General features: G+C 41.8%; 2 protein-coding genes across 2 annotated transcripts in view; both read right to left on the bottom strand.

The window, feature by feature from the left end:
* LOC106604134 (shootin-1) overlaps nucleotides 1-13,671 on the bottom strand; it is a 36,754-nt gene extending 23,083 nt beyond the window's left edge. Inside the window, 2 exon segments of the mRNA XM_045717858.1 lie at nucleotides 2,034-2,094; nucleotides 13,369-13,671. Coding sequence (XP_045573814.1) covers nucleotides 2,034-2,094; nucleotides 13,369-13,446 — 139 coding nt within the window. The 5' untranslated portion in view covers nucleotides 13,447-13,671.
* A 367-nt stretch (nucleotides 13,672-14,038) lies between these two features.
* LOC106604173 (transmembrane protein 216) lies at nucleotides 14,039-20,253 on the bottom strand. Its single transcript, XM_014198592.2, has 6 exons — nucleotides 20,155-20,253; nucleotides 19,777-19,790; nucleotides 17,057-17,150; nucleotides 16,822-16,914; nucleotides 16,367-16,568; nucleotides 14,039-14,418 (listed from the first exon to the last, which is right to left on the bottom strand). The coding sequence occupies exons 1-6, from the start codon at nucleotides 20,165-20,167 to the stop codon at nucleotides 14,403-14,405; spliced, it is 432 nt and encodes a 143-aa protein (XP_014054067.1). The 5' UTR covers nucleotides 20,168-20,253; the 3' UTR covers nucleotides 14,039-14,402.
* Nucleotides 20,254-23,514: the final 3,261 nt, after the last annotated feature.

The raw sequence follows: 23,514 nt of genomic DNA, 5'->3' as shown, positions 1-23,514 counted from the left end.
AAAACACTAAATTTTAATGCAATATTCAACATGTTAATGCTTATTCATTCACTTGCTTTAATGCCTTCTGAACACACATGCCTCTGCATATTATCCCCAGCTTGATTACACCATTTTTACAAAGCAGTAGGTCGATCCTAACCCTGGTGTCTAACACTGAGCATGCATGAGTCCCTGAGAATTCTGGGAAAGGGGATAGGTGATTATGCTTGTTATCACGCTTAGGAGCAGTAGGAAAGTTCTGCAGCACACACACATGATGACAGGCTGATCTCTATAGCTGTCCCACAGTTAAACTACTCCTCTCCGACTCCCTGGATAGGGGATCTCCACATGAGACTAGTGGAAGAGCAGAGCTGGAGAGGCTGTGTGTCTGTATTGTGGTAGAGATTCTAGGTCAATAACTACAGGCAGTGGCTGTGTACCAAATGGCACCCTATTCCTTACATAGCGCACTACGTTTCACCAGAGCCTATGGGAATAGGGTGTCATTTGGGACACAGACAGTGACTTACTCAGAGCTCCTCTACAGAGGCAGCAGAATATTATCCTAGACACCAAGCATTTACCGCTGTCAGGAGGGAGAGGAGCTAAGCTAGGCCAATCAGCAGGGACATTTGCAGCATCATGCTGGCTCGCTGCGTCAAATGCTGCAGGCCTGAGTCAGCGATGTGGTCTTGGAAGTACTATTGTTGGTTGAATGTAATCAGCCATCTTCTGGTCCTAGCAAAGCAAATAGCTTATAGCCTATAATTTCAGGATTTCAGTAATATTGAAAATAAGCAATCTTCATTTTCAGAGATTATATAGCTAATGGTAATTGTATGATAAATGGTAGTTGGTCATACATACTAATATCTCTTGTTTTAAGTGCATGTCAACTTGAAATGATATTTTAAAAGCTTATTTCCCCATATTGACTAGAGTATAATGTACCTATAATATAACCAGTACCACTCTGAGTGAAAGGACACAATAGATGCCAGACTGGAACACAGGAACAGCCCCTCTCTTTCTCTAGTCATGAATCATTCATAATTGAGGACTTGAATAATGCAGTGAAATAGCACGAGGCGTTGGCGTGGTGACTGTGGTTCAGATCAGCGAGATGAATGAATGCCGACCACAGCAGGGGACAGAGGAGAGACACAGTCCCCTGATTATAATAAGACCTGGTAATAACACGTTATTTTGCCCTAGCTGAAGACTCCTATGGAGTCTAGGAGTCTACAGTCATAATTCAGAGCAACCTGTCTTTAACTATCTATTGTTTAGGTTAAAGGCCAGCAAACAAAATAGGCTACCTCTCTGTTTAAAGATTGTCTGTCTGGGAAGCTGAAACTGGTCAGCAGGATTGGTTCCAGCTTTGTTGAGGAGAGAGACACACATCTAACTTTATTAGGTTACGTAAGAACTACAAAAATGATTTCATGCTCCACTTCAAAAGGTGTAAACACTTCTTACACGATTCACCGATCCTACAAAAGTGTCAAGCAGAAGCATTTCAGAAACTTGACTTGTAACGATACAGCCAACCATCTGAACGAAATGCTGATGACGTAGCCTATAACACAACATTCCCAAAGACAGCTAGCTGAAAGCTGTGAGAAAGTAGCACAACAACACTGTCACACTAATGCTACACTGGACTTTAAAACCTACACTATACTGTAGCTGTCAATGTTGAATATTGAATGATTATTGTCTTTCTTACCTCGCATAATGATATCAGACTCCAGCACTCAACCCTGTAACCTTGTTCCTTACCAAATCAATTGTTAATGGAGCTCCTGTAGTATTTTATTACATGTTGCTAGTAAGAACTGGGCAGGGTTGCCAAAACACAAATCCATGACTTTGGTTGGCTGAGGCTCCAAGTAGTGATGGAAACTGGGATACCTTCTTACACACACCCATTCAGGAGCCAGTTTGGAGCGGCGGTCATCACCAGAGGGGTGTGTAGAGAGCTGTGAGGAAGGGTAATCTGGGTAACAGTAGTGTAAAATGTGTGTGTGTCAGTGTCTGGAACTCACCTCTCTTGATGTGTTTCAGCTGGCTCTCTGCTTCATCTCTCTCTTCAGTCAGTCTCTTGCACTGAGGAACAGGAATTAATGGGGTCACAAGAAAGTCATGTTCTACAATACGATCATATGCAGGTCACAGTCACCAATTAAGAAACACAAATAGATCTCCATTCACAATTCATTTAAGTGTAGTTAATTGACTACAGTAATCCCATTGGCGTTCATTGTTATAGGGTATGAAGTATAGGACACTGGACTCACAACACTGACCTTCTGTCAACACACTGTCTCTATCTGTCACAGAATTTCAGTCTGTGACAGACCCTCACAAAGTTTTACAGATGCACCATTGAGAGCATCCTGTCAGGCTGTATTACCGTCTGGTACAGCAAATGCCCTGTCCGCAACCGCAGGGCTCTCCAGAGGGTGGTGCGGTCAGCCCAACGCATCACCGAGGGCATACCTCCTGCCCTTCAGGCCGTCTACAGCACCCGGTGTCACAGAAAGGCCAAGAAGATCCTCAAGGACCTCAGCCACCCGAGCCACGGCCTGTTCATCCCGCTATCCTCCAGAAGGCGAGGTCAGTGCAGGTGCATCAAAGCTGGGACCGAGAGACTGAAAAACAGCTTCTATCTCAAGGCCATCAGACTGTTAAATAGTCACCACTAGCCAACCTCTCCCAAGTAACCTACCCTAAACTTTAGCCACTGTCACTAGCCGGCTACCACCAGGTTACTCAACCCAGCACCTTAGAGGCTGCTGCTTATGCACATAGACCAGAAACACTGGTCATTTTAATAAAGGAACACTGGACATTTTAATAAAGGAACACTGGTCATTTTGATAATGTTTCCTATTTAGCTATTGCTGTACATATACTATTCTATCCTATGTATTCTATATACTACATATTCTATCCATATACTGTCCATGATGTCTATGCATCCCATTATATATATATATATATATATACACAATACCAGTCAGTGAAGGTTTCTTCAAGTGCAGTCGCAAAAACCATCAAGTGCTATGATGAAACTGGCACTCATGAGGACAGCCACAGGAAAGGAAGACCCAGAGTTACCTCTGCTGCAGAGGATAAGCTCATTAGAGTTACCAGCCTCAGAAATTGCAGCCCAAATAAATGCTTCACAGAGTTCAAGTAACAGACATCGCAACATCAACTGTTCAGAAGAGACTGCGTGAATCAGGCCTTCATGGTTGAATTGCTGCAAAGAAACCACTACTAAAGGACACCAATAATAAGAAGAGACTTGCTTGGGCCAAGAAACACGAGTAATGGATTTTAGGCTGGAGGAAATCTGTCCTTTGGTCTGATGAGTCCAAATTTGAGATTTTTTGTTCCAACCGCCGTGTCTTTGTGAGACACAGAGCAGGTGAACGAATGATCTCCACATGTGTGGTTCCCACCGTGAAGCATGGAGGAGGAGGTGTGATGGTATGGGGGTGCTTTGCTGGTGACACTGTCTGTGATTTATTTAGAATTCAAGGCACACTTAACCAGCATGTCTACAACAGCATTCTGCAGCGATACTCCATTTTATCTGGTTTGTGCTTAGTGGGACTATCATTTGTTTTTCAAAAGGACAATGACCAAAAACACACCTCCAGGCTGTGTAAGGGCTATTTGACCAAGGAGAGTGATGGAGTGCTGCATCAGATGACCTGGCCTCCACAATCACCCGATCTCAACCCAATTGAGATGGTTTGGGATGAGTTGAAACGCAGAGTGAAGAAAAAGGAGCCAACAAGTGCTCAGCATACGTGGGAACTCCTTCAATACTGTTGGAATAGCATTCCAGGTGAAGCTGGTTGAGAGAATGCAAAGAGTGTGTCATCAAGGCAAAGGGTGGCTACTTTGAAGAATCTCTAAAATAAAATATTTTGATTTGTTTAACACTTTTTCAGTTGCTACATGATTCCATATGTGTTATTTCATAGTTTTGATGTCTTCACTTTCATTCTACAATGTAGAAAATAGTAAAAATAAAGAAAAACACTTGAATGAGTAGGTGTGTCCAAACTTTTAACTGGTACTGTATATATATATATATATACACACACAGTGCATTCGGAAAGTATTCAGACCCCTTGACCTTTTCCACGTTGTTACATTACTGCCTTATTCTAAAATTGATTGAATTATTTTTTTCCCTCATCAATCTACACACACAACTCTTTCCTGTTTGCGGTCACAACTTGCAGACTTGTTTACGCTGCTGTGCGTTTTGTTGCCGATCTTACTTTGCTACCTGACGGTTTTTTACTTTTTCATTACCGTATATTTTTACTTTTTCCCTCACTCAACTTTTTTCATTCAACTTTTTCACCCCGGAGGTTTTATCTGGACATGGTTCGTCAGGACTTCAAACAGCCGAAGCTAAGTAACATTAACATGATGCCTTCTAATTGCAGTCGTTGTACTTATAATATACAGGAGAACGATCGCCTTACGGCAAGGATAGCTGTGCTGCAAGCCCAGCTTCAGACGCGATCGTTAGGCAAGGGTAATTTCAGTGTAGGAAAGGATGAAACAGCGTCTGTGCCACCAGTAAGTACAGATAGTAACGTTAGTATAAACCCCCTCGCACGGTCCCCGCGGCCGGACATCTTTCTCATGGCTTCTGGAGGGAAACGCTGTAGGAATGCTCAACCGGTGTCGCTTATTCAGCCGACAGAAACTTTCAACCGGTTCTCCCCATTAAGCGAGTCGGAGTCGGAGGCCGAGACTTCTCTGGTCTCTACTCCTCCCGTTGTGGGGTCTGAGACGCCGACGGCTCCCACCATTAGCTCTGACAAATTGAAAACCCTAGTCATTGGCGACTCCATTACCTGCAGTATTAGACTTAAAACGAATCATCCAGCGATCATACACTGTTTACCAGGGGGCAGGGCTACCAACGTTAAGGCTAATCTAAAGACGGTGCTGGCTAAAGCCAAAACTGGCGAGTGTAGAGAGTATAGAGATATTGTTATCCACGTCGGCACCAACGATGTTAGGATGAAACAGTCAGAGGTCACCAAGCGCAACATAGCTTCAGCGTGTAAATCAGCTAGAAAGATGTGTCGGCATCGATTAATTGTCTCTGGCCCCCTCCCAGTTAGGGGGAGTGATGAGCTCTACAGCAGAGTCTCACAACTCAATCGCTGGTTGAAAACTGTTTTCTGCCCCTCCCAAAAGATAGAATTTGTAGATAATTGGCCCTCTTTCTGGGACTCACCCACAAACAGGACCAAGCCTGGCCTGTTAAGGAGTGACGGACTCCATCCTAGCTGGAGGGGTGCTCTCATCTTATCTACGAACATAGACAGGGCTCTAACTCCTCTAGCTCCACAATGAAATAGGGTGCAGGCCAGGCAGCAGGCTGTTAGCCAGCCTGCCAGCTTAGTGGAGTCTGCCACTAGCACAGTCAGCGTAGTCAGCTCAGCTTTCCCCATTGAGACCGTGTCTGTGCCTCGATCTAGGTTGGGCAAAATTTAAAATGGCGGTGTTCGCTTTAGCAATCTCACTAGTATAAAGACCTCCTCCATTCCTGCCATTATTGAAAGAGATTGTGATACCTCACATCTCAAAATTGGGTTACTTAATGTTAGATCCCTCACTTCCAAGGCAGTTATAGTCAATGAACTAATCACTGATAATAATCTTGATGTGATTGGCCTGACTGAAACATGGCTTAAGCCTGATGAATTTACTGTGTTAAATGAGGCCTCACCCCCTGGTTACATTAGTGACCATACCCCCCGTGCATCCGGCAAAGGCGGAGGTGTTGCTAACATTTACGATAGCAAATTTCAATTTACAAAAAAAAAACAATGACGTTTTCGTCTTTTGAGCTTCTAGTCATGAAATCTATGCAGCCTACTCAATCACTTTTTATAGCTACTGTTTACAGGCCTCCTGGGCCATATGCAGTGTTCCTCACTGAGTTCCCATCGGATCTTGTAGTCATAGCAGATAATATTCTAATTTTTGGTGACTTTAACATTTACATGGAAAAGTCCACAGACCCACTCCAAAAGGCTTTCGGAGCCATCATCGACTCAGTGGGTTTTGTCCAACATGTCTCTGGACCTACTCACTGCCACAGTCATACTCTGGACCTAGTTTTGTCCCATGGAATAAATGTTGTGGATCTAAATGTTTTTCCTCATAATCCTGGACTATCGGACCACCATTTTATTACGTTTGCAATTGCAACAAATAATCTGCTCAGACCCCAACCAAGGAGCATTAAAAGTCGTGCTATAAATTCTCAGACAACCCAAAGATTCCTTGATGCCCTTCCAGACTGCCTCTGCCTACCCAAGGACATCAGAGGACAAAAATCAGTTAACCACCTAACCGAGGAACTCAATTTAACCTTGCGCAATACCCTAGATGCAGTTGCACCCCTAAAAACTACAAACATCTGTCATAAGAAACTAGCTCCCTGGTATACAGAAAATACACGAGCTCTGAAGCAAGCTTCCAGAAAATTGGAACGGAAATGGCGCCACACCAAACTGGAAGTCTTCCGACTAGCTTGGAAAGACAGTACCGTGCAGTATCGAAGAGCCCTCACTGCTGCTCGATCATCCTATTTTTCCAACTTAATTGAGGAAAATAAGAACAATCCGAAATTTATTTTTGATAGTGTCGCAAAGCTAACTAAAAAGCAGCCTTCGCAAATGGAGGATGGCTTTCACTTCAGCAGTAATAATTTTATGAACTTCTTTGAGGAAAAGATCATGATCATTAGAAAGCAAATTACAGACTCCTCTTTAAATCTGGGTATTCCTCCAAAGCTCCATTGTCCTGAGTCTACACAACTCTACCAGGACCTAGGATCAAGGGAGATACTAAAGTGTTTTAGTACTATATCTCTTGACGCAATGATGAAAATAATCATGGCCTCCAAACCCTCAAGCTGCATACTGGACCCTATTCCAACTAAACTACTGAAAGAGCTGCTGCCTGTGCTTGGCCCTCCTATGTTGAACATAATAAACGGCTCTCTATCCACCGGATGTGTACCAAGCTCACTAAAAGTGGCAGTAATAAAGCCTCTCTTGAAAAAGCCGAATCTTGATCCAGAAATTATAAAAAACTATCGGCCTATATCGAATCTTCCATTCCTCTCAAAAATTTTAGAAAAAGCTGTTGCACAGCAACTCACTGCCTTCCTGAAGACAAACAATGTATACGAAACGCTTCAGTCTGGTTTTAGACCACATCATAGCACTGAGACTGCACTTGTGAAGGTGGTAAATGACCTTTTAATGACGTCAGACCGAGGCTCTGCATCTGTCCTCGTGCTCCTAGATCTTAGTGCCGCTTTTGATACCATCGATCACCACATTCTTTTGGAGAGATTGGAAACCCAAATTGGTCTACATGGACAAGTTCTGGCCTGGTTTAGATCTTATCTGTTGGAAAGATATCAGTTTGTCTCTGTGAATGGTTTGTCCTCTGACAAATCAATTGTAAATTTCGGTGTTCCTCAAGGTTCTGTTTTAGGACCACTATTGTTTTCACTATATATTTTACCTCTTGGGGATGTCATTCGAAAACATAATGTTAAATTTCACTGCTATGCGGACGACACACAGCTGTACATTTCAATGAAACATGGTGAAGCCCCAAAATTGCCCTCGCTAGAAGCCTGTGTTTCAGACATAAAGAAGTGGATGGCTGCAAACTTTCTACTTTTAAACTCGGACAAAACAGAGATGCTTGTTCTAGGTCCCAAGAAACAAAGAGATCTTCTGTTGAATCTGACAATTAATCTGGATGGTTGTACAGTCGTCTCAAATAAAACTGTGAAGGACCTCGGCGTTACTCTGGACCCTGATCTCTCTTTTGAAGAACATATCAAGACTGTTTCAAGGACAGCTTTTTTCCATCTACGTAACATTGCAAAAATCAGAAATTTTCTGTCCAAAAATGACGCAGAAAAATTAATCCATGCTTTTGTTACTTCTAGGCTGGACTACTGCAATGCTCTACTTTCCGGCTACCCGGATAAAGCACTAAATAAACTTCAGTTAGTGCTAAATACGGCTGCTAGAATCCTGACTAGAACCAAAAAATGTGATCATATTACTCCAGTGCTAGCCTCCCTACACTGGCTTCCTGTTAAGGCAAGGGCTGATTTCCAGGTTTTACTGCTAACCTACAAAGCATTACATGGGCTTGCTCCTACCTATCTTTCCGATTTGGTCCTGCCGTACATACCTACACGTACGCTACGGTCACAAGACGCAGGCCTCCTAATTGTCCCTAGAATTTCTAAGCAAACGGCTGGAGGTAGGGCTTTCTCCTATAGAGCTCCATTTTTATGGAATGGTCTGCCTACCAATGTGAGAGACGCAGACTCAGTCTCAACCTTTAAGTCTTTACTGAAGACTTATCTCTTCAGTTGGTCCTATGATTAAGTATAGTCTGGCCCAGGTGTGTGAAGGTGAACGGAAAGGCTGGAGCAACGAACCGCCCTTGCTGTCTCTGCCTTGCCGGTTCCCCTCTTTCCACTGGGATTCTCTGCCTCTAACCCTTTTACAGGGGCTGAGTCACTGGCCTACTGGTGTTCTTCCATGCCGTCCATGGGAGGGGTGCGTCACTTGAGTGGGTTGAGTCACTGACGTGGTCTTCCTGTCTGGGTTGGCGCCCTCCCCTTGGGTTGTGCCTTGGCGGAGATCGTTGTGGGCTATACTCGGCCTTGTCTTAGGACGGTAAGTTGGTGGTTGGAGACATCCCTCTAGTGGTGTGGGGGCTGTGCTTTGGCAAAGTGGGTGGGGTTATATCCTGCCTGTTTGGCCCTGTCCGGGGGGTATCATCGGATGGGGCCACAGTGTCTTCTGATCCCTCCTGTCTCAGCCTCCAGTATTTATGCTGCAGTAGTTTATGTGTCGGGGGGGCTAGGGTCAGTCTGTTACATCTGGAGTATTTCTCTTGTCTTATCCGGTGTCCTGTGTGTATTTAAATATGCTCTCTCTAATTCTCTCTTTCTCTCTTTCTGTCTTTCTCTCGGAGGACCTGAGCCCTAGGACCATGCCTCAGGACTACCTGGTATGATGACTCCTTGCTGTCCCCAGTCCACCTGGCCGTGCTGCTGCTCCAGTTTCAACTGTTCTGCCTGCGGCTATGGAACCCTGACCTGTTCAAAGTTCCTCTGTGGAGATGGGACAATCTTCCAGAAGAACAACCATCTCTGCAGCACTCCACCAATCAGTTCTTTATAGTAGAGTGGCCAGACGGAAGCCACTCCTCAGTAAAAGGCACATGACAGCCGGCTTGGAGTTTGCCAAAAGGCACCGAAAGGACTCTCAGACCATGAGAAACCAGATTCTCTGATCTGATGAAACCAAGATTGTACACCTTGGCATGAATGCCAAGCATCACGTCTGGAGGAAACCTGGCATCATCCCTACGGTGAAGCATGGTGGTGGCAGCATAATGCTGTGGGGATGTTTTTCAGAGGCAGGGACTGGGAGACTAGTCAGGGTCGAAGGAAAGATGAACGGAGCAAAGTACGGTGAGATCATTGATGAAAACCTGCTCCAGACCTTCAGGACCTCAGACTGTGGCGAAGGTTCACCTTCCAACAGGACAACAACCCTAAGCACACAGCCAAGACAACACGGGAGTGGCTTTGGTAAAAGTATCTGAATGTCCTTGAGTGGCCCAGCCAGAGCTCGGACTTGAACCTGATCGAACATCTCTGGAGCGACCTGAAAATAGCTGTACAGAGATCCTCCCCATCCAACCTGACAGAGGTTGAGAGAAGATCTGCAGAGAAGAATGGGAGAAACTCCCCAAATACAGGTGTGCCAAGCTTGTAGCATCATATCCAAGAAGACTCTAGGCTTTAATTGCTGCTGAAGGTGTTTCAACAAAGTACTGAGTAAAGTATCTCAATACTTATGTAAATTTGATATCAGTTTTTTATATTTAATACATTTGCAAACATTTCTGAAAACCTGTTTTTGCTTTGTGATTATGGGGTATTGTGTGTTGACTGATGAGGGAAACATTTTTCTTAATCAATTTTAGAATAAGGCTGTAACGTAACAAAATGTTGAAGTCGGAAGTTTACATACAGCTTAGTCAAATACATTTAAACTCAGTTTTTCACTATTCCTGACATTTAATTCCCTGTAAAAATTCCCTGTAAAAATTCCCTGTCAACACACAATACCCCATAATCACAAAGCAACAACAGGTTTTCAGAAATGTTTGCAAATGTATTAAATATAAAAAACTGATATCAAATTTACAAAAGTATTGAGATTTACATAAGTATTGAGTCATTTAGGATCACCACTTTATTTTAAGAATGTGAAATGTCAGAATAATAGTAGAGAGAATGATTTATTTGAGCTTTTATTTTTTTCATCACATTCTCAGTAGGTCAGAAGTTTACATACACTCAATTGGTATTTCGTAGCATTGCCTTTAAATTGTTTAACTTCGGCCAAACGTTTCGCGTAGCCTTCCACAAGCTTCCCACAATAAGTTGGGTGAATTTTGGCCCATTCCTCCTGACAGAGCTCCTGTAACTGAATCAGGTTTGTAGGCCTCCTTGCTCGCTCATGCTTTTTCAGTTCTGCCCACAAATGTTCTATAGGATTGAGGTCAGGGCTTTGTGATGGCCACTCCAATACCTTGACTTTGTTGTCCTTAAGCCATTTTGCCACAACTTTGGAAGTATGCTTGGGGTCATTGTCCATTTGGAAGACCCATTTGCGACCAAGCTTTAACTTCCTGACTGATGTCTTGAGATGTTGCTTCAATATATCCACATAATTGTTCTTCCTCATGATGCCATCTATTTTGTGAAGTGCACCAGTCCCTGCTGCAGCAAAGCACCCCCACAACATGATGCTGCCACCCCCGTGCTTCATGGTTGGGATGGTGTTCTTCGGCTTGCAAGCCTCCCCCTTTTTCCTCCAAACATAAGTAAGGTCATTATGGCCAAACAGTTCTATTTTTGTTTTCATCAGACCTGAGGACATTTCTCCAAAAAGTACGATCTTTGTCCTCATGTGCAGTTGCAAACTGTAGTCTTGCTTTTTTATGGCGGTTTTGGAGAAGTGGCTTCTTCCTTGCTGAACGGCCTTTCAGGTTATGTCGATATAGGACTTGTTTTACTGTGGATATAGATACTTTGTACCCGTTTCCTCCAGTATCTTCACAAGGTCCTTTGCTGTTGTTCTGGGATTGATTTGCACTTTTCGCGCCAAGGTACGTTCATCTCTAGAAGACAGAACGCGTCTCCTTCCTGAGTGGTATGACGGCTGCGTGGTCCCATGGTGTTTATACTTGCGTACTATTGTTTGTACAGATAAACGTGGTACATTCAGGCGTTTGGAAATTGCTCCCAAGGATGAACCAGACTTGTGGAGGTCCGCAATTTTATTTCTGAGGTCTTGGCTGATTTCTTTTGATTTTCCCATGATTTCAAGCAAAGGGACATTAAGTTTGAAGGTAGGCCTTGAAATACATCCACAGGTACACCTCCAATTGACACAAATGATGTCAACTAGCCTATCAGAAGCTTCTAAAGCCATGACATCATTTTCTGGAATTTTCCAAGCTGTTTAAAGGCACAGTCAACTTAGTGTATGTAAACTTCTGACCCACTGGAATTGTGATACAGTGAATTATACGTGAAATAATCTGTCTGTAAACAATTGTTGGAGAAATTACTTGTGTCATGCACAAAGTAGATGTCCTAACCAACTTGCCAAAACTATAGTTTGTTAACAAGAGATTTGTGGAGTGGTTGAAAAACGAGTTTTAATGACTCCAACCTAAGTGTATGTAAACTTCCAACTTCAACTGTATATATATATATATATATATATATATATATATACATACTCTGGATGCCAACATTGCTCCATCTAATATTTCTATATTTCTTAATTCAATTCTTTTACTTTTAGAGTTGTGTGTATTGTTACATACTACTGCTCTGTTGGAGCTAGGAACACAAGCATTTCGCTACACCCACAATAACATCTGCCACCAATAACATGTGCTTTGATTTGACACTGGACTCCTATGATGTACTGCAGAACTACCTCCCTATAGGTTCAGTTTGTCGGACAGACAAGGGAGCAGCTTCTACTACATGGTTCACTCTATATATATATATATATATGCCACAGTAATGGGTAGTTAGAGTATGCAGAGTTCCTCTGAGATGTTGGTAATAGAGTACATGGAAAACAACGGTTCTTCTACAATTCAGTGTACATTTAGTAGGTAGTATGTGGCCCAGGGGGCACAACTTTCACTGGGGACATTATGAAATTGCATTTTTGCCCCCCTCCCCCCACTGTTTTTTCATTGGAATGTGATACAAACGAGGCAATGATCTGCTTTAGGACCAGGCGGACACCTCCAAGCGGTAGGGGGGGCTGTTTGGAGAGTTTATCTACCAGAATTTTTTTACACAAAAAAAATGTCTCCCCCCACTTCTAAAACCAAAGTTGCGCCCTTGATGTAGCCTATATTGGGTCATTATCAGTTAAGGTAGGATAGACTTATATTTTCCATTTTCTTACCAATTATTCTGTAACAGCCACAGGAAGCTCATACCTACCATCTGTGTATTTCTGCCAGGCCCCTAGCTCTGCCAGGCCCCTAGCTCTGCCAGGCCCCTAGCTCTGCCAGGGATGTTCTGATCAGAAATGGTGTTGACTAGCATACTGTTAAAGCATGTGGCCCAAAGATTTGATACTTTTATTATTATTATTTGTACAGTAGTATCACCCCTGTTTTAAATAGCCCATTGTGTAATCATGCTTGAATTAAAATTGTCTTTATTGATATTTAAAGAAATGCTAAGGTTTAAATAAGAATTAGGATAAGTCTACTTAGTGGGACCTTTTAGTCAATGCCTGATGTAATTAATTTACAGTGCATAGGATTGCATTTGTAGAAACAACAAATTAGGTAGTATAGAAATATAAAAAATCACGGTGATAAAATGACCTAGAAAATATAATGTGATGCTCCCAATTACCAAGCATCTAATCTGGTTTGTTCAACTGAGATCCAATCATAATTTTAGTGTGTCCAGCTAAGGATCTCAAACAAATCTAGCTACCAAATCTTGCCGACACCGGGTTTTCCTAGAACAGCGAGATTTTGGGAGGGGTCGGCCCTTTTGATTTCCCTCAGCATAGTTTACGTACAACGAAGAAGCCGGCCGGCACAAACATTTGCATGGAAAAATAAGAACGTGTCACCTTGATCTCGTTCTGTCTACTATGCTACTTCTGTAATCTTTGAAAAAAAGGTCTAAAATACATGTAACAGAAAAGCATCTATTACCTGAATTTTCTGCGTATCCCTCGCCTCTTCCCCAAATCCCTCCATCTGCACCAGCCCGGATGATGAAGACTGTAGCATTATTCACCCCGGCCGATAACTAAACTAATATCTTGTCCTGTATAATATCCTATTATAGAAAGAAAATAACTAGGCTACTTCTAACAACAACTGGCAAGTCCGCTGATACGCCTTAGAAATAAATAGCATTTTATGTCTATATGGGATGGATGACTGCTACCGCTATTCAGGCACACTGGATCCTTTCGCTGACAGCATAGCCTGCCCCGGTGCCCCCCGTGCCCCCCGGTGCCCCCCCATCCAGGGTTTATTGCGCATGCATCCTCATTTCGTATTCGTCTACATTTGCTGATGAACATAAAAGCTCCACCCCATCAGATTGATTGTGCATTGTAATTAGGGATAAACGTTTTATTAAATGTCTTCAACTGTTAAATGTAATAATAATAATAATAATAATAATAATAACTGCCCATCTCTAGAGAGACCGATAAAAATGTATCAACGTTGCTTCAGAATGCTCAACATCACATATTTGGTCAATATCCCTGTTCTATGCAATTAGGATCTGGGTTTAACCACAGGCTGCTGGGGGGATTCAGCAAATCAGGAATATAAATTACTCAAGGAAAAAAGTCCTCTGGTGAATGAATGAATGAGGAATTGTATTTATTAAAGTAAATAATGAAATATAGTGCTCTGAATCAACATCAGCAAAATCGTACAAATACATTCCATCATCAGGCACAGCAGATGGAATAACCTCATAAGACAATTCCATTAGTGTTGCTAGTACCATACAAGATTGACAGTTGATACAAAAACAGGTAAAAATAAATAAAAAATAGATGACATTTCATCGTTACAAAAATATAAATATTCGGTTATTAACAGTCAATATAAAAACAGAAAAAATACAACATGTGGGATTTAAATATGTTCACATAACAATCCTGGTGAAAACCCTTTCTTCATTCCTCTTGAAACGATGTGGAACATTACAGCATTCGTCTTCCTTAGTACACCTTTGACCTGACAGGCAAAATGGAGGAAAAACTGATGAGAATGAAACACTGAGCAGATCAGGTCACATCCAGCATCACTGATATAGGACCTTTACAGTGAAACGTTATGCAAGGTCACATCCAGCATCACTGTTATAGGACCTTTACAGTGAAACGTTATGCAAGGTCACATCCAGCATCACTGATATAGGACCTTTACAGTGAAACGTTATGCAAGGTCACATCCAGCATCACTGTTATAGGACCTTTACAGTGAAACGTTATGCAAGGTCACATCCAGCATCACTGATATAGGACCTTTACAGTGAAACGTTATGCAAGGTCACATCCAGCATCACTGATATAGGACCTTTACAGTGAAACGTTATGCAAGGTCACATCCAGCATCACTGATATAGGACCTTTACAGTGAAACGTTATGCAAGGTCACATCCAGCATCACTGATATAGGACCTTTACAGTGAAACGTTATGCAAGGTCACATCCAGCATCACTGATATAGGACCTTTACAGTGAAACGTTATGCAAGGTCACATCCAGCATCACTGTTATAGGACCTTTACAGTGAAACATTATGCAAGGTCACATCCAACATCACTGATATAGGACCTTTACAGTGAAACGCTACGCAAGGTCACATCCAGCATCACTGATATAGGCCCTTTACAGTGAAACATTATGCAAGGTCACATCCAGCATCACCTTTACAGTGAAACACTACGCAAGGTCACATCCAGCATCACTGATATAGGACCTTTACAGTGAAACGTTATGCAAGGTCACATCCAGCATCACTGATATAGGACCTTTACAGTGAAACGTTATGCAAGGTCACATCCAGCATCACTGATATAGGACCTTTACAGTGAAACATTATGCAAGGTCACATCCAACATCACTGATATAGGACCTTTACAGTGAAACGCTACGCAAGGTCACATCCAGCATCACTGATATAGGACCTTTACAGTGAAACATTATGCAAGGTCACATCCAGCATCACATCCAGCATCACCTTTACAGTGAAACACTACGCAAGGTCACATCCAGCATCACTGATATAGGACCTTTACAGTGAAACATTATGCAAGGTCACATCCAGCATCACTGATATAGGACCTTTACAGTGAAATGCTACGCAAGGTCACATCCAGCATCACTGATATAGGACCTTTACAGTGAAACATTATGCAAGGTCACATCCAGCATCACTGATATAGGACCTTTACAGTGAAACATTATGCAAGGTCACAGCTAAAGCGCAAAGCATAACACATTCATTGATCAATAATCAATGAGGCCTAAAACCAAGGAATCTACCCAGGCATGTCATGCCTAGCCTGGGTGCCAGTGTCTTTCTCCAGTAGGAGAAACATGTCATGCCTAGCCTGGGTACCCGTTTTTTTTCTGCTCTCTTGCAACCCTTTAAATGTAAATTCCATAAGGAGTTGGCAAGAGAGTATAAACAGACTGGTACCCAGGATATGCCATGTCATGTTTCTCCTACTGGAGAAAGAGACTGGTAACCAGGCTATGTCATGTTTCTCCTACCTGGAGAAAGAGACTGGTACCCAACCTACCAAAAGAAAGAGATTGGTAACCAGGCTATGTCATGTCATGTTTCTCCTACTGGAGAAAGAGACTGGTAACCAGGCTATGTCATGTTTCTCCTACCTGGAGAAAGAGACTGGTAACCAGGCTATGTCATGTCATGTTTCTCCTACTGGAGAAAGAGACTGGTACCCAGGCTATGTCATGTTTCTCCTACCTGGAGAAAGAGACTGGTAACCAGGCTATGTCATGTCATGTTTCTCCTACTGGAGAAAGAGACTGGTAACCAGGCTATGTCATGTTTCTCCTACCTGGAGAAAGAGACTGGTAACCAGGCTATGTCATGTCATGTTTATTCTTGCTGGAGAAAGCCTGGGTACCAGTTTATGTCATGTTTCTCCTACCTGGAGAAAGCAGATATGGACATGATTCCCAGCAGCATCTCCAGACTGTAGAAGCAGAGCAACACAGCATTAAGGATGAACTCCAGGCGCAGGACGAAGGTCTGCAGCATCAGGTAGTATACAGACAGCACTGTGCACGGCACCAGGACCAGCAAACTCACTGACATGGCCAGAGAACGCTCTGTTAAGTTCCCCTTCCAACCTGGAACAAGTGTGGACGGAAAAAACCCATTAGCACATGATCATAAGGAAGGATATATAGCATAGTCCTACAGTAGGTGCCAAATAGAACTATCAGATGCCATTATGGCAATAAATATGACAAGTAATAAGCACACAATGTAGGCTACATAATGTGAATATTCTTGCTTTAATGAACACATGTATTATTCTACACCATGTGATGATGCAGAGACATACCTGTAGCCCAGAATACAGCTTAACAAAACACAAACCGTAAAATATTCGGAGGGACTCCAAGCCAAGGAAAACAAGGAGTAGCCCAACGTCCAGCGTGAGACTAGCTGGTGGGTATGGTAACAACAATCCTGTGGAAATACAAAGGCATATTTACAAATCAATCATTTAGCTTTTAGCCTTGACACTGGGTTTGCAAAACATCAGGCAGTGAGTGATTGATTAAACATTAGTTTAATGTCTCTTGTGTGACCATTTGAGTAGACTACAAACCTTTGTAAACAAACATCAGACCCTCAGCAAGGAAGTAGGCAGCAAAATACCATCTGTTGAGGTAGAACAGGACCTGCAGTGGTGTGGAGGACAACTGAGATGTGTCGTTAAGGTCATATCTAAGACTTGCAAATGGTAGCCCACTGGCAGATGATATAACCAAGGATCTATGATATGAGTAGGCAGGGCAAACCCATTTTGGTGATTTCTGGTAGCCTATATCATCAAAAATAAATCACAGCACATTTTTGGACCCACTGAGCAGTTTTCCCCTGAGTAAGTCCAATACCATTGGAAATTAAAATGTTGAAAGTTCAATTTAGATTCCTAAAACTTAAGTTGAAAATGATGCTGTCGCTGTTGACAAAACATTTAGATCAATAGCTCAATGTAAAAACACAGTTAACGTGTCCAAATCAATAACCAACATGCAGAAACAGTTTGTAATATGTTGAAAACCTAAACATAAAATGTGCTGTCTACACATAAATGTGTAACAATACTAATCATATTACTTGTATTTTTTAAATGAGCACCTTAGAAACAGCACCCTGTTGTTTTAACAATAAATCACTCATATCGATTAGGGGGGGGGAATAATGTAAAAACCACATCGTTTTACTCACTGGTTAGAGAACAACCTGCAGAAGACAGTCAGCTACATTTTGGAATGTTGCATTTTGATACGGGGGACACCAACAGAAAGAAACGCAACACTTGTCAGTCCCTCCTATCGATTATCACGTTGAAATCAATAGTTTTAGAGGGGGGAGATGAGGTTGCACGTCCTGTTAAAACTAACAGCTCAAAAACCACACGGAATCTGGGAATAATGTGTACATCACTGGTTACAGGACAATTTGTAGAAGACACCTAGCTACATTCTGAAGTGTTGCATTTTGATTCAAGTGGGTCGACAACACGGTAAGCATAATGGAATTGTTCATTTTTTTAGGCCACACGGAATCTGAGAATAATTTTCACATCATTGGCAAGAAGAGAATTTGTTGAAGACAGTCATCAAAATTCTAGAATGTCAGGAGGGAGATTACAATTTTAATTGAAAACAATCAGAGTAAGGTACTTATCTGTTACCCAGAACTGATTTGATATTGAGATTAAAAGGGCTGCATTGGACCTTTAAAAATGATAAGTGTTCTAAGTCCTGCAACATACAGACGCATATAACAAAATGAATGGTACCAACCCACATATATTAATCTGTTTAAAGCAATCGATTTAAATCTATTCGTGATGAGAGTGAACTTTTATATTTAGCATCACCAATCTGAAGAAAAAAGGATCTTGTATCTCAACAAAATGTTACGTGTTGAAAATGTGAGCTTGTGTAATGTAGTAACACAAACCTTGGGGAAATTGTAATAAAGTCAAATAAAAAAATACAATAAAATAATTCAATACTTAAATTTAGGATGATGATAAACCAAGCACACGCACAGTTTTTTTTACAACAATGACATCCATGTCTTCCTACTTAACCATGGAGAGTTTAAAAATACTCCTAAGCAAATGTTTACTGTGCTCTCCAGACTAGTAGTTCTCAAAGTGGGGGATGCAGAGGTACTGCAAGGGCATGATAAAAAATAAAAAGATATACACTACTGTTCAAAAGTTTAGGGTCACTTAGAAATGTCCTTGTTTTTGAAAGAAAAACGCCTTTTTTTGTCCATTAAAATAACATCAAATTGATCCGAAATACAGTGTAGACATTGTTAATCTTTGTAAATTACTATTATAGCTGGAAACGGCTGATTTTTTTAAAATGTAATATCTACATAGGCGTACAGAGGCCCATTATCAGCAACCATCACTCCTGTGTTCCAATGGCATGTTGTGTTAGCTAATCCAAGTTTAGCATTTTAAAAGGCTAATTGATCATTAGAAAACCCTTTTGCAATTATGTTAGCACAGCTGAAAACTGTTGTGCTGATTTAAGCAATAAAACTGGCCTTCTTTAGACTAGTTGAGAATAAATGCACTGTAATTTAAAAATGTAATCCTTAGTTGCTAAATGCATTTCTGGTATGGAATACCATGATATACTAATCGAATCTTGAAGAATAAAACTTAGAAATGCTTCAACTGTTGTACCCCATCAGAACCTAAAATTTCTCCTTTTAAAAAAAAATACTCTGTTTGTAAACAATATCAATGTAAACAAACACTGTATAGCCTCAAAACACTGGTTACATTTCTCCAGGACAATCCCTCAGCTTTTTACCAAAACGGAGGCGGGGGTGTCCGCTTTGTTATTGTTTCAATTAAGGACTCCAGCTTTAAAACTGCTACGTTTTCTCGCTGCCTCATGGCTTACTGTGTAGAATTGCAGGATATTAGCCAAGTGGTGGGCTTTAAAAATGTTTCTTCCCAGAGCCCGAGACTTGGATCAGCCAGCCATGCACTGCCGACGTCATTGTATAACTCATTGAATTTTATTTTGATGTCACTCGGGTTATGAGAAACGTTTGAGAACCCCTGCTCTAGACTAGAGCTTCCATAGGAGTGTGAAGCAGCCTAAACCCTAACGTTATGTCCCAAATCGGTACCCATAGGGCTCTGGTCAGAAGTAGTGCACTATATAAGGATTAAAGATGCAGACTAACGTTAGCTGTCACAGTAGCTAATGAAATAGCTGACGTTAACTAGCTATTAAATGCAGCTGATGCAGATTCTACATTACAACAAAAAACAAAGGATACAATTGGATGTTTTCCTGCAAGAATGAGACAAATGAGCAGTTAAACAAGTCTTCTAAATCCTCCCATTTCATATCAATTATGTACATGCTTACAGTGATGTATTTCCAAAATGTCTGATTGTCACGCCTGCTTAAACATTTAACATGCTGTTGCTGTGCTGTTCGTGATAGAATGCTAGGTAGCTAACGTTCTCTAGCTAACTAAGTGGCTAGCCAGTTAGTAGGTCACGTTACTTCTCCCATGCTAAGCCTACTAAAGTAAAGTATCTTGAAACTGAAAGCGCAACACATATCCACATTATGACATGCGATTAATAACCAGAGACATTTATCGTTCACAAGTTGTCTGCACATTTATGAAAACTATTTTCCCACTCACCAGATACCGCCATGTTTATTTACCATGGAGACAGACGCCGCAAAATACGGTGGTTACCTAGGTTACCCCATTTGGCTCACAGCAACAACTAAAATATATTTTCCAAACGCAATGTTCTTGTTGTCTTTTTGTTTTAGTCGATTACACAACTATATTTAAGAAAAGTACATGTCTAAATTACTTTTCAACATTGCCTGCTCTTGAGCGTTCTCACTACTTAGAAAAGCGTAATATTATAATATATTATATATAATATATTATATTATATGGTGCGCTAGCAGCCACGTCAATGATAGCTAGCTACCAACCAGAACATTAAGATAGCCAAGACCAACAACAAACACACGGACTGTACAGCTACACTTAGTGAGTTGAGTTACAAACGGAGGATCCTAAACAAGTTAAACGTATTTCCTGTGATTAAATGTTTTCCACACACATAGCTACGTGTAGCCTACTTGGACACCGGCCCACACATCGGGGAAAGATTGTTAGTTTTCACCAATTTGTGGACGAGGTAAATTCATTATTATTACGTGAATATCGGTTGCGGTCCAAATGTGAAGTAGACTGCTCTCAACCCTCGAATTATGTTTTACATCCTCACATCTGAGTGTACCTTAAATGTCCCTTGCCTAAGCGACGGAGAGGCAACGTTCTTGGTGAAAATCTTGGAAGTTGAGCCTAAAAACAACGTACCTAAAGCTGTTGATGTACCTAGCAAGCTAATGTAGCTAGCTAGCACTCCTGTCAGGTAGTTAGTGGAACAATAGCTATCAGAGCTTGAGAGGATCTGCAGAGAATAATGGGAGAAACTCCCCAAATACAGGTGTGCCAAGCTTGTTGCGTCTTACCCAAGACTGAAGGTGCTTCAACAAAGTACTGAGAAAAGGGAATGAATACTTATGTAAATGTGATATTTCTGTTGTTTTCGTTTGTATACATTTGCAAACATTTCTCTTTTGGCTTTGTAATTATTGGATATTGTGTGTAGATTGATGTATTCTTATTTTTTTAACCAATTTTAGAATAAGGCTGTAACATAACAAAATGTGTGTATTGTTAGATATTACGGCACTGTTCTGCCTAAAAACAACCAGTAACACAGTAACACAATAAAATAACAATAATAATATTTATTTTATTTAACTAGGCAAGTCAGTTAAGAACAAATTCAATGACGGCCTACCAGAAGGCCTCCTGCGGGGACAGGGGCCTGGAATTACATTTTTAAAATAAATACAATATAAATACAGGACAAAACACACATCACAACAGAGTGACAACACTACATAAAGAGACACCTAAGATAACAACATAGCAAGGCAGCAACATAACAACAACATGGTAGCAGCACAAAACATGGTACAAACATTATTGGGCACAGACATCTCAAAGGGCAAGAAGGTAGAGACAACAATACATCACACAAAGCAGCCACAACTGTCAGTAAGAGTGTCCATGATTGAGTCTTTGAATTTAGAGATTGAGATAAAACTGTCCAGTTTGAGTGTTTGTTGCAGCTTGTTCCAGTCGCTAGCTGCAACAAACTGAAAAGAGGAGCGACCCAGGGATGTGTGTGCTTTGGGGACCTTTAACAGAATGTGACTGGCAGAACGGGTGTTGTATGTGGAGGATGAGGGCTGTAGATATCAGATATGGGGGAGTGAGGCCTAAGAGGGTTTTATAAATAAGCATCAACCAGTGGGTCTTGCGACGGGTATACAGAGATGACCAGTTTACATAGGAGTATAGAGTGCAGTGATGTGTCCTATAAGGAGCATTGGTGGCAAATATGATGGCCAAATGGTAAAGAACATCTACCTGCCGATCTATAAATTATGTCTCCGTAATCTAGCATGGGTAGGATGGTCATCTGAAGCAGGGTTAGTTTGGCAGCTGGGGTGAAAGAGGAGCGATTACGATAGAGGAAACCAAGTCTAGGTTTAACTTTAGCCTGCAGCTTTGATATTTGCTGAGAGAAGAACAGTGTACCGTCTAGCCATACTCCCAAGGACTTGTATGAGGTGACTACCTCATGCTCTAAACCCTCAGAGGTAGTAATAACACCTGTGGGAGGAGGGGCATTCTTCTTACCAAACCACATGACCTTTGTTTTGGAGGTGTTCAGAACAAGGTTACGGGTAGAGAAAGCTCGTTGGACACTAAGAAAGCTTTGTTGTAGAGCATTTAACCCAAAATCCGGGGAGGGGCCAGCTGAGTATAAGACTGTATCATCAACATATAAATGGATGAGAGAGCTTCCTACTGCCTGAGCTATGTTTTTGATGTAAATTGAGAAGAGCGTGGGGCGTAGAATCGAGTCTTGGGGTACTCCCTTGGTGACAGGGAGTGGCTGAGACAGCAGATTTACTGACTTTATACACTGCACTCTTTGAGAGAGGGAGTTAGCAAACCAGCCGAAAGACCCCTCGGAGACACCAATACTCCTTAGCCGGCCCACAAGAAGGGAATGGTCTACCATATCAAAAGCTTTGGCCAAGTCAATAAAAATAGCAGCACAATATTGCTTAGAATCAATGGCAATGGTGACACCATTGAGGACCTTTAAGGTCGCAGTGACACATCCATAACCTGAGCGAAAACCAGATTGCATACCCAAGAGAATACTATAGACATCAAGAAAGCCAGTCAGTTGATTATTGACAAGTTTTTCTAACACATTTGATAAACAGGGCAAAATAGAAATAGGCCTTAGGATCAGCTTAGGATCAGCTTGATCTCCCCCTTTAAATAACGGACGAACCGTGGCTGCCTTCCAAGCAATGGGAACCTCCCCAGAAAGGAGAGAGAGGTTAAAAAGGTTGGAGATCAGTTTGGCGATTATAGGGGCAGCAACCTTAAAGAAGAAAGGGTCTAAACCATCTGACCCAGATTTTTTTGGGGGGTCAAGTTTAAGGAGCCCCTTTAGCACCTCGGACTCAGTGACTGTCTGCAGGGAGAAACTTTGTAGCAGGGGAAAAAGAGGGAGAGGCATCGGGGATAGTTGCATTGGAAGGGGTGGGAGATGAGGAAATGTTGGATGAGCAAGGTGGCTGAGTCAAATAGGAATCCTGACTTAAAGAAGTGGTAATTAAAGAGCTCAGCCATGTGCTTCTTGTCAGTAACAACCACATCATCAACATTAAGGAACATGGGCAGCTGTGAGGAGGAGGGTTTATTCTCCAGGTCTTTAATGCTTCCAGAACTTCTTGGGGTTAGACCCACAGAGAGAGAACTGCTCCTTAAAGAAACAAACTTTGGCCTTCCGGATAGTCTGAGTGCATATACAGGGTATACCGGTACTGAGTCAGTGTGCCGGGGTACAGGTTAGTTGGTAATTTGTACATGTAGGTAGGG

The sequence above is a fragment of the Salmo salar genome, chromosome ssa05 (genome assembly GCF_905237065.1).
Source record: "Salmo salar chromosome ssa05, Ssal_v3.1, whole genome shotgun sequence".
Taxonomy (NCBI): domain Eukaryota; kingdom Metazoa; phylum Chordata; class Actinopteri; order Salmoniformes; family Salmonidae; genus Salmo; species Salmo salar.
Note: the sequence above shows the minus strand (reverse complement) of the source record. Positions and strands in the feature narration are given on the sequence as shown.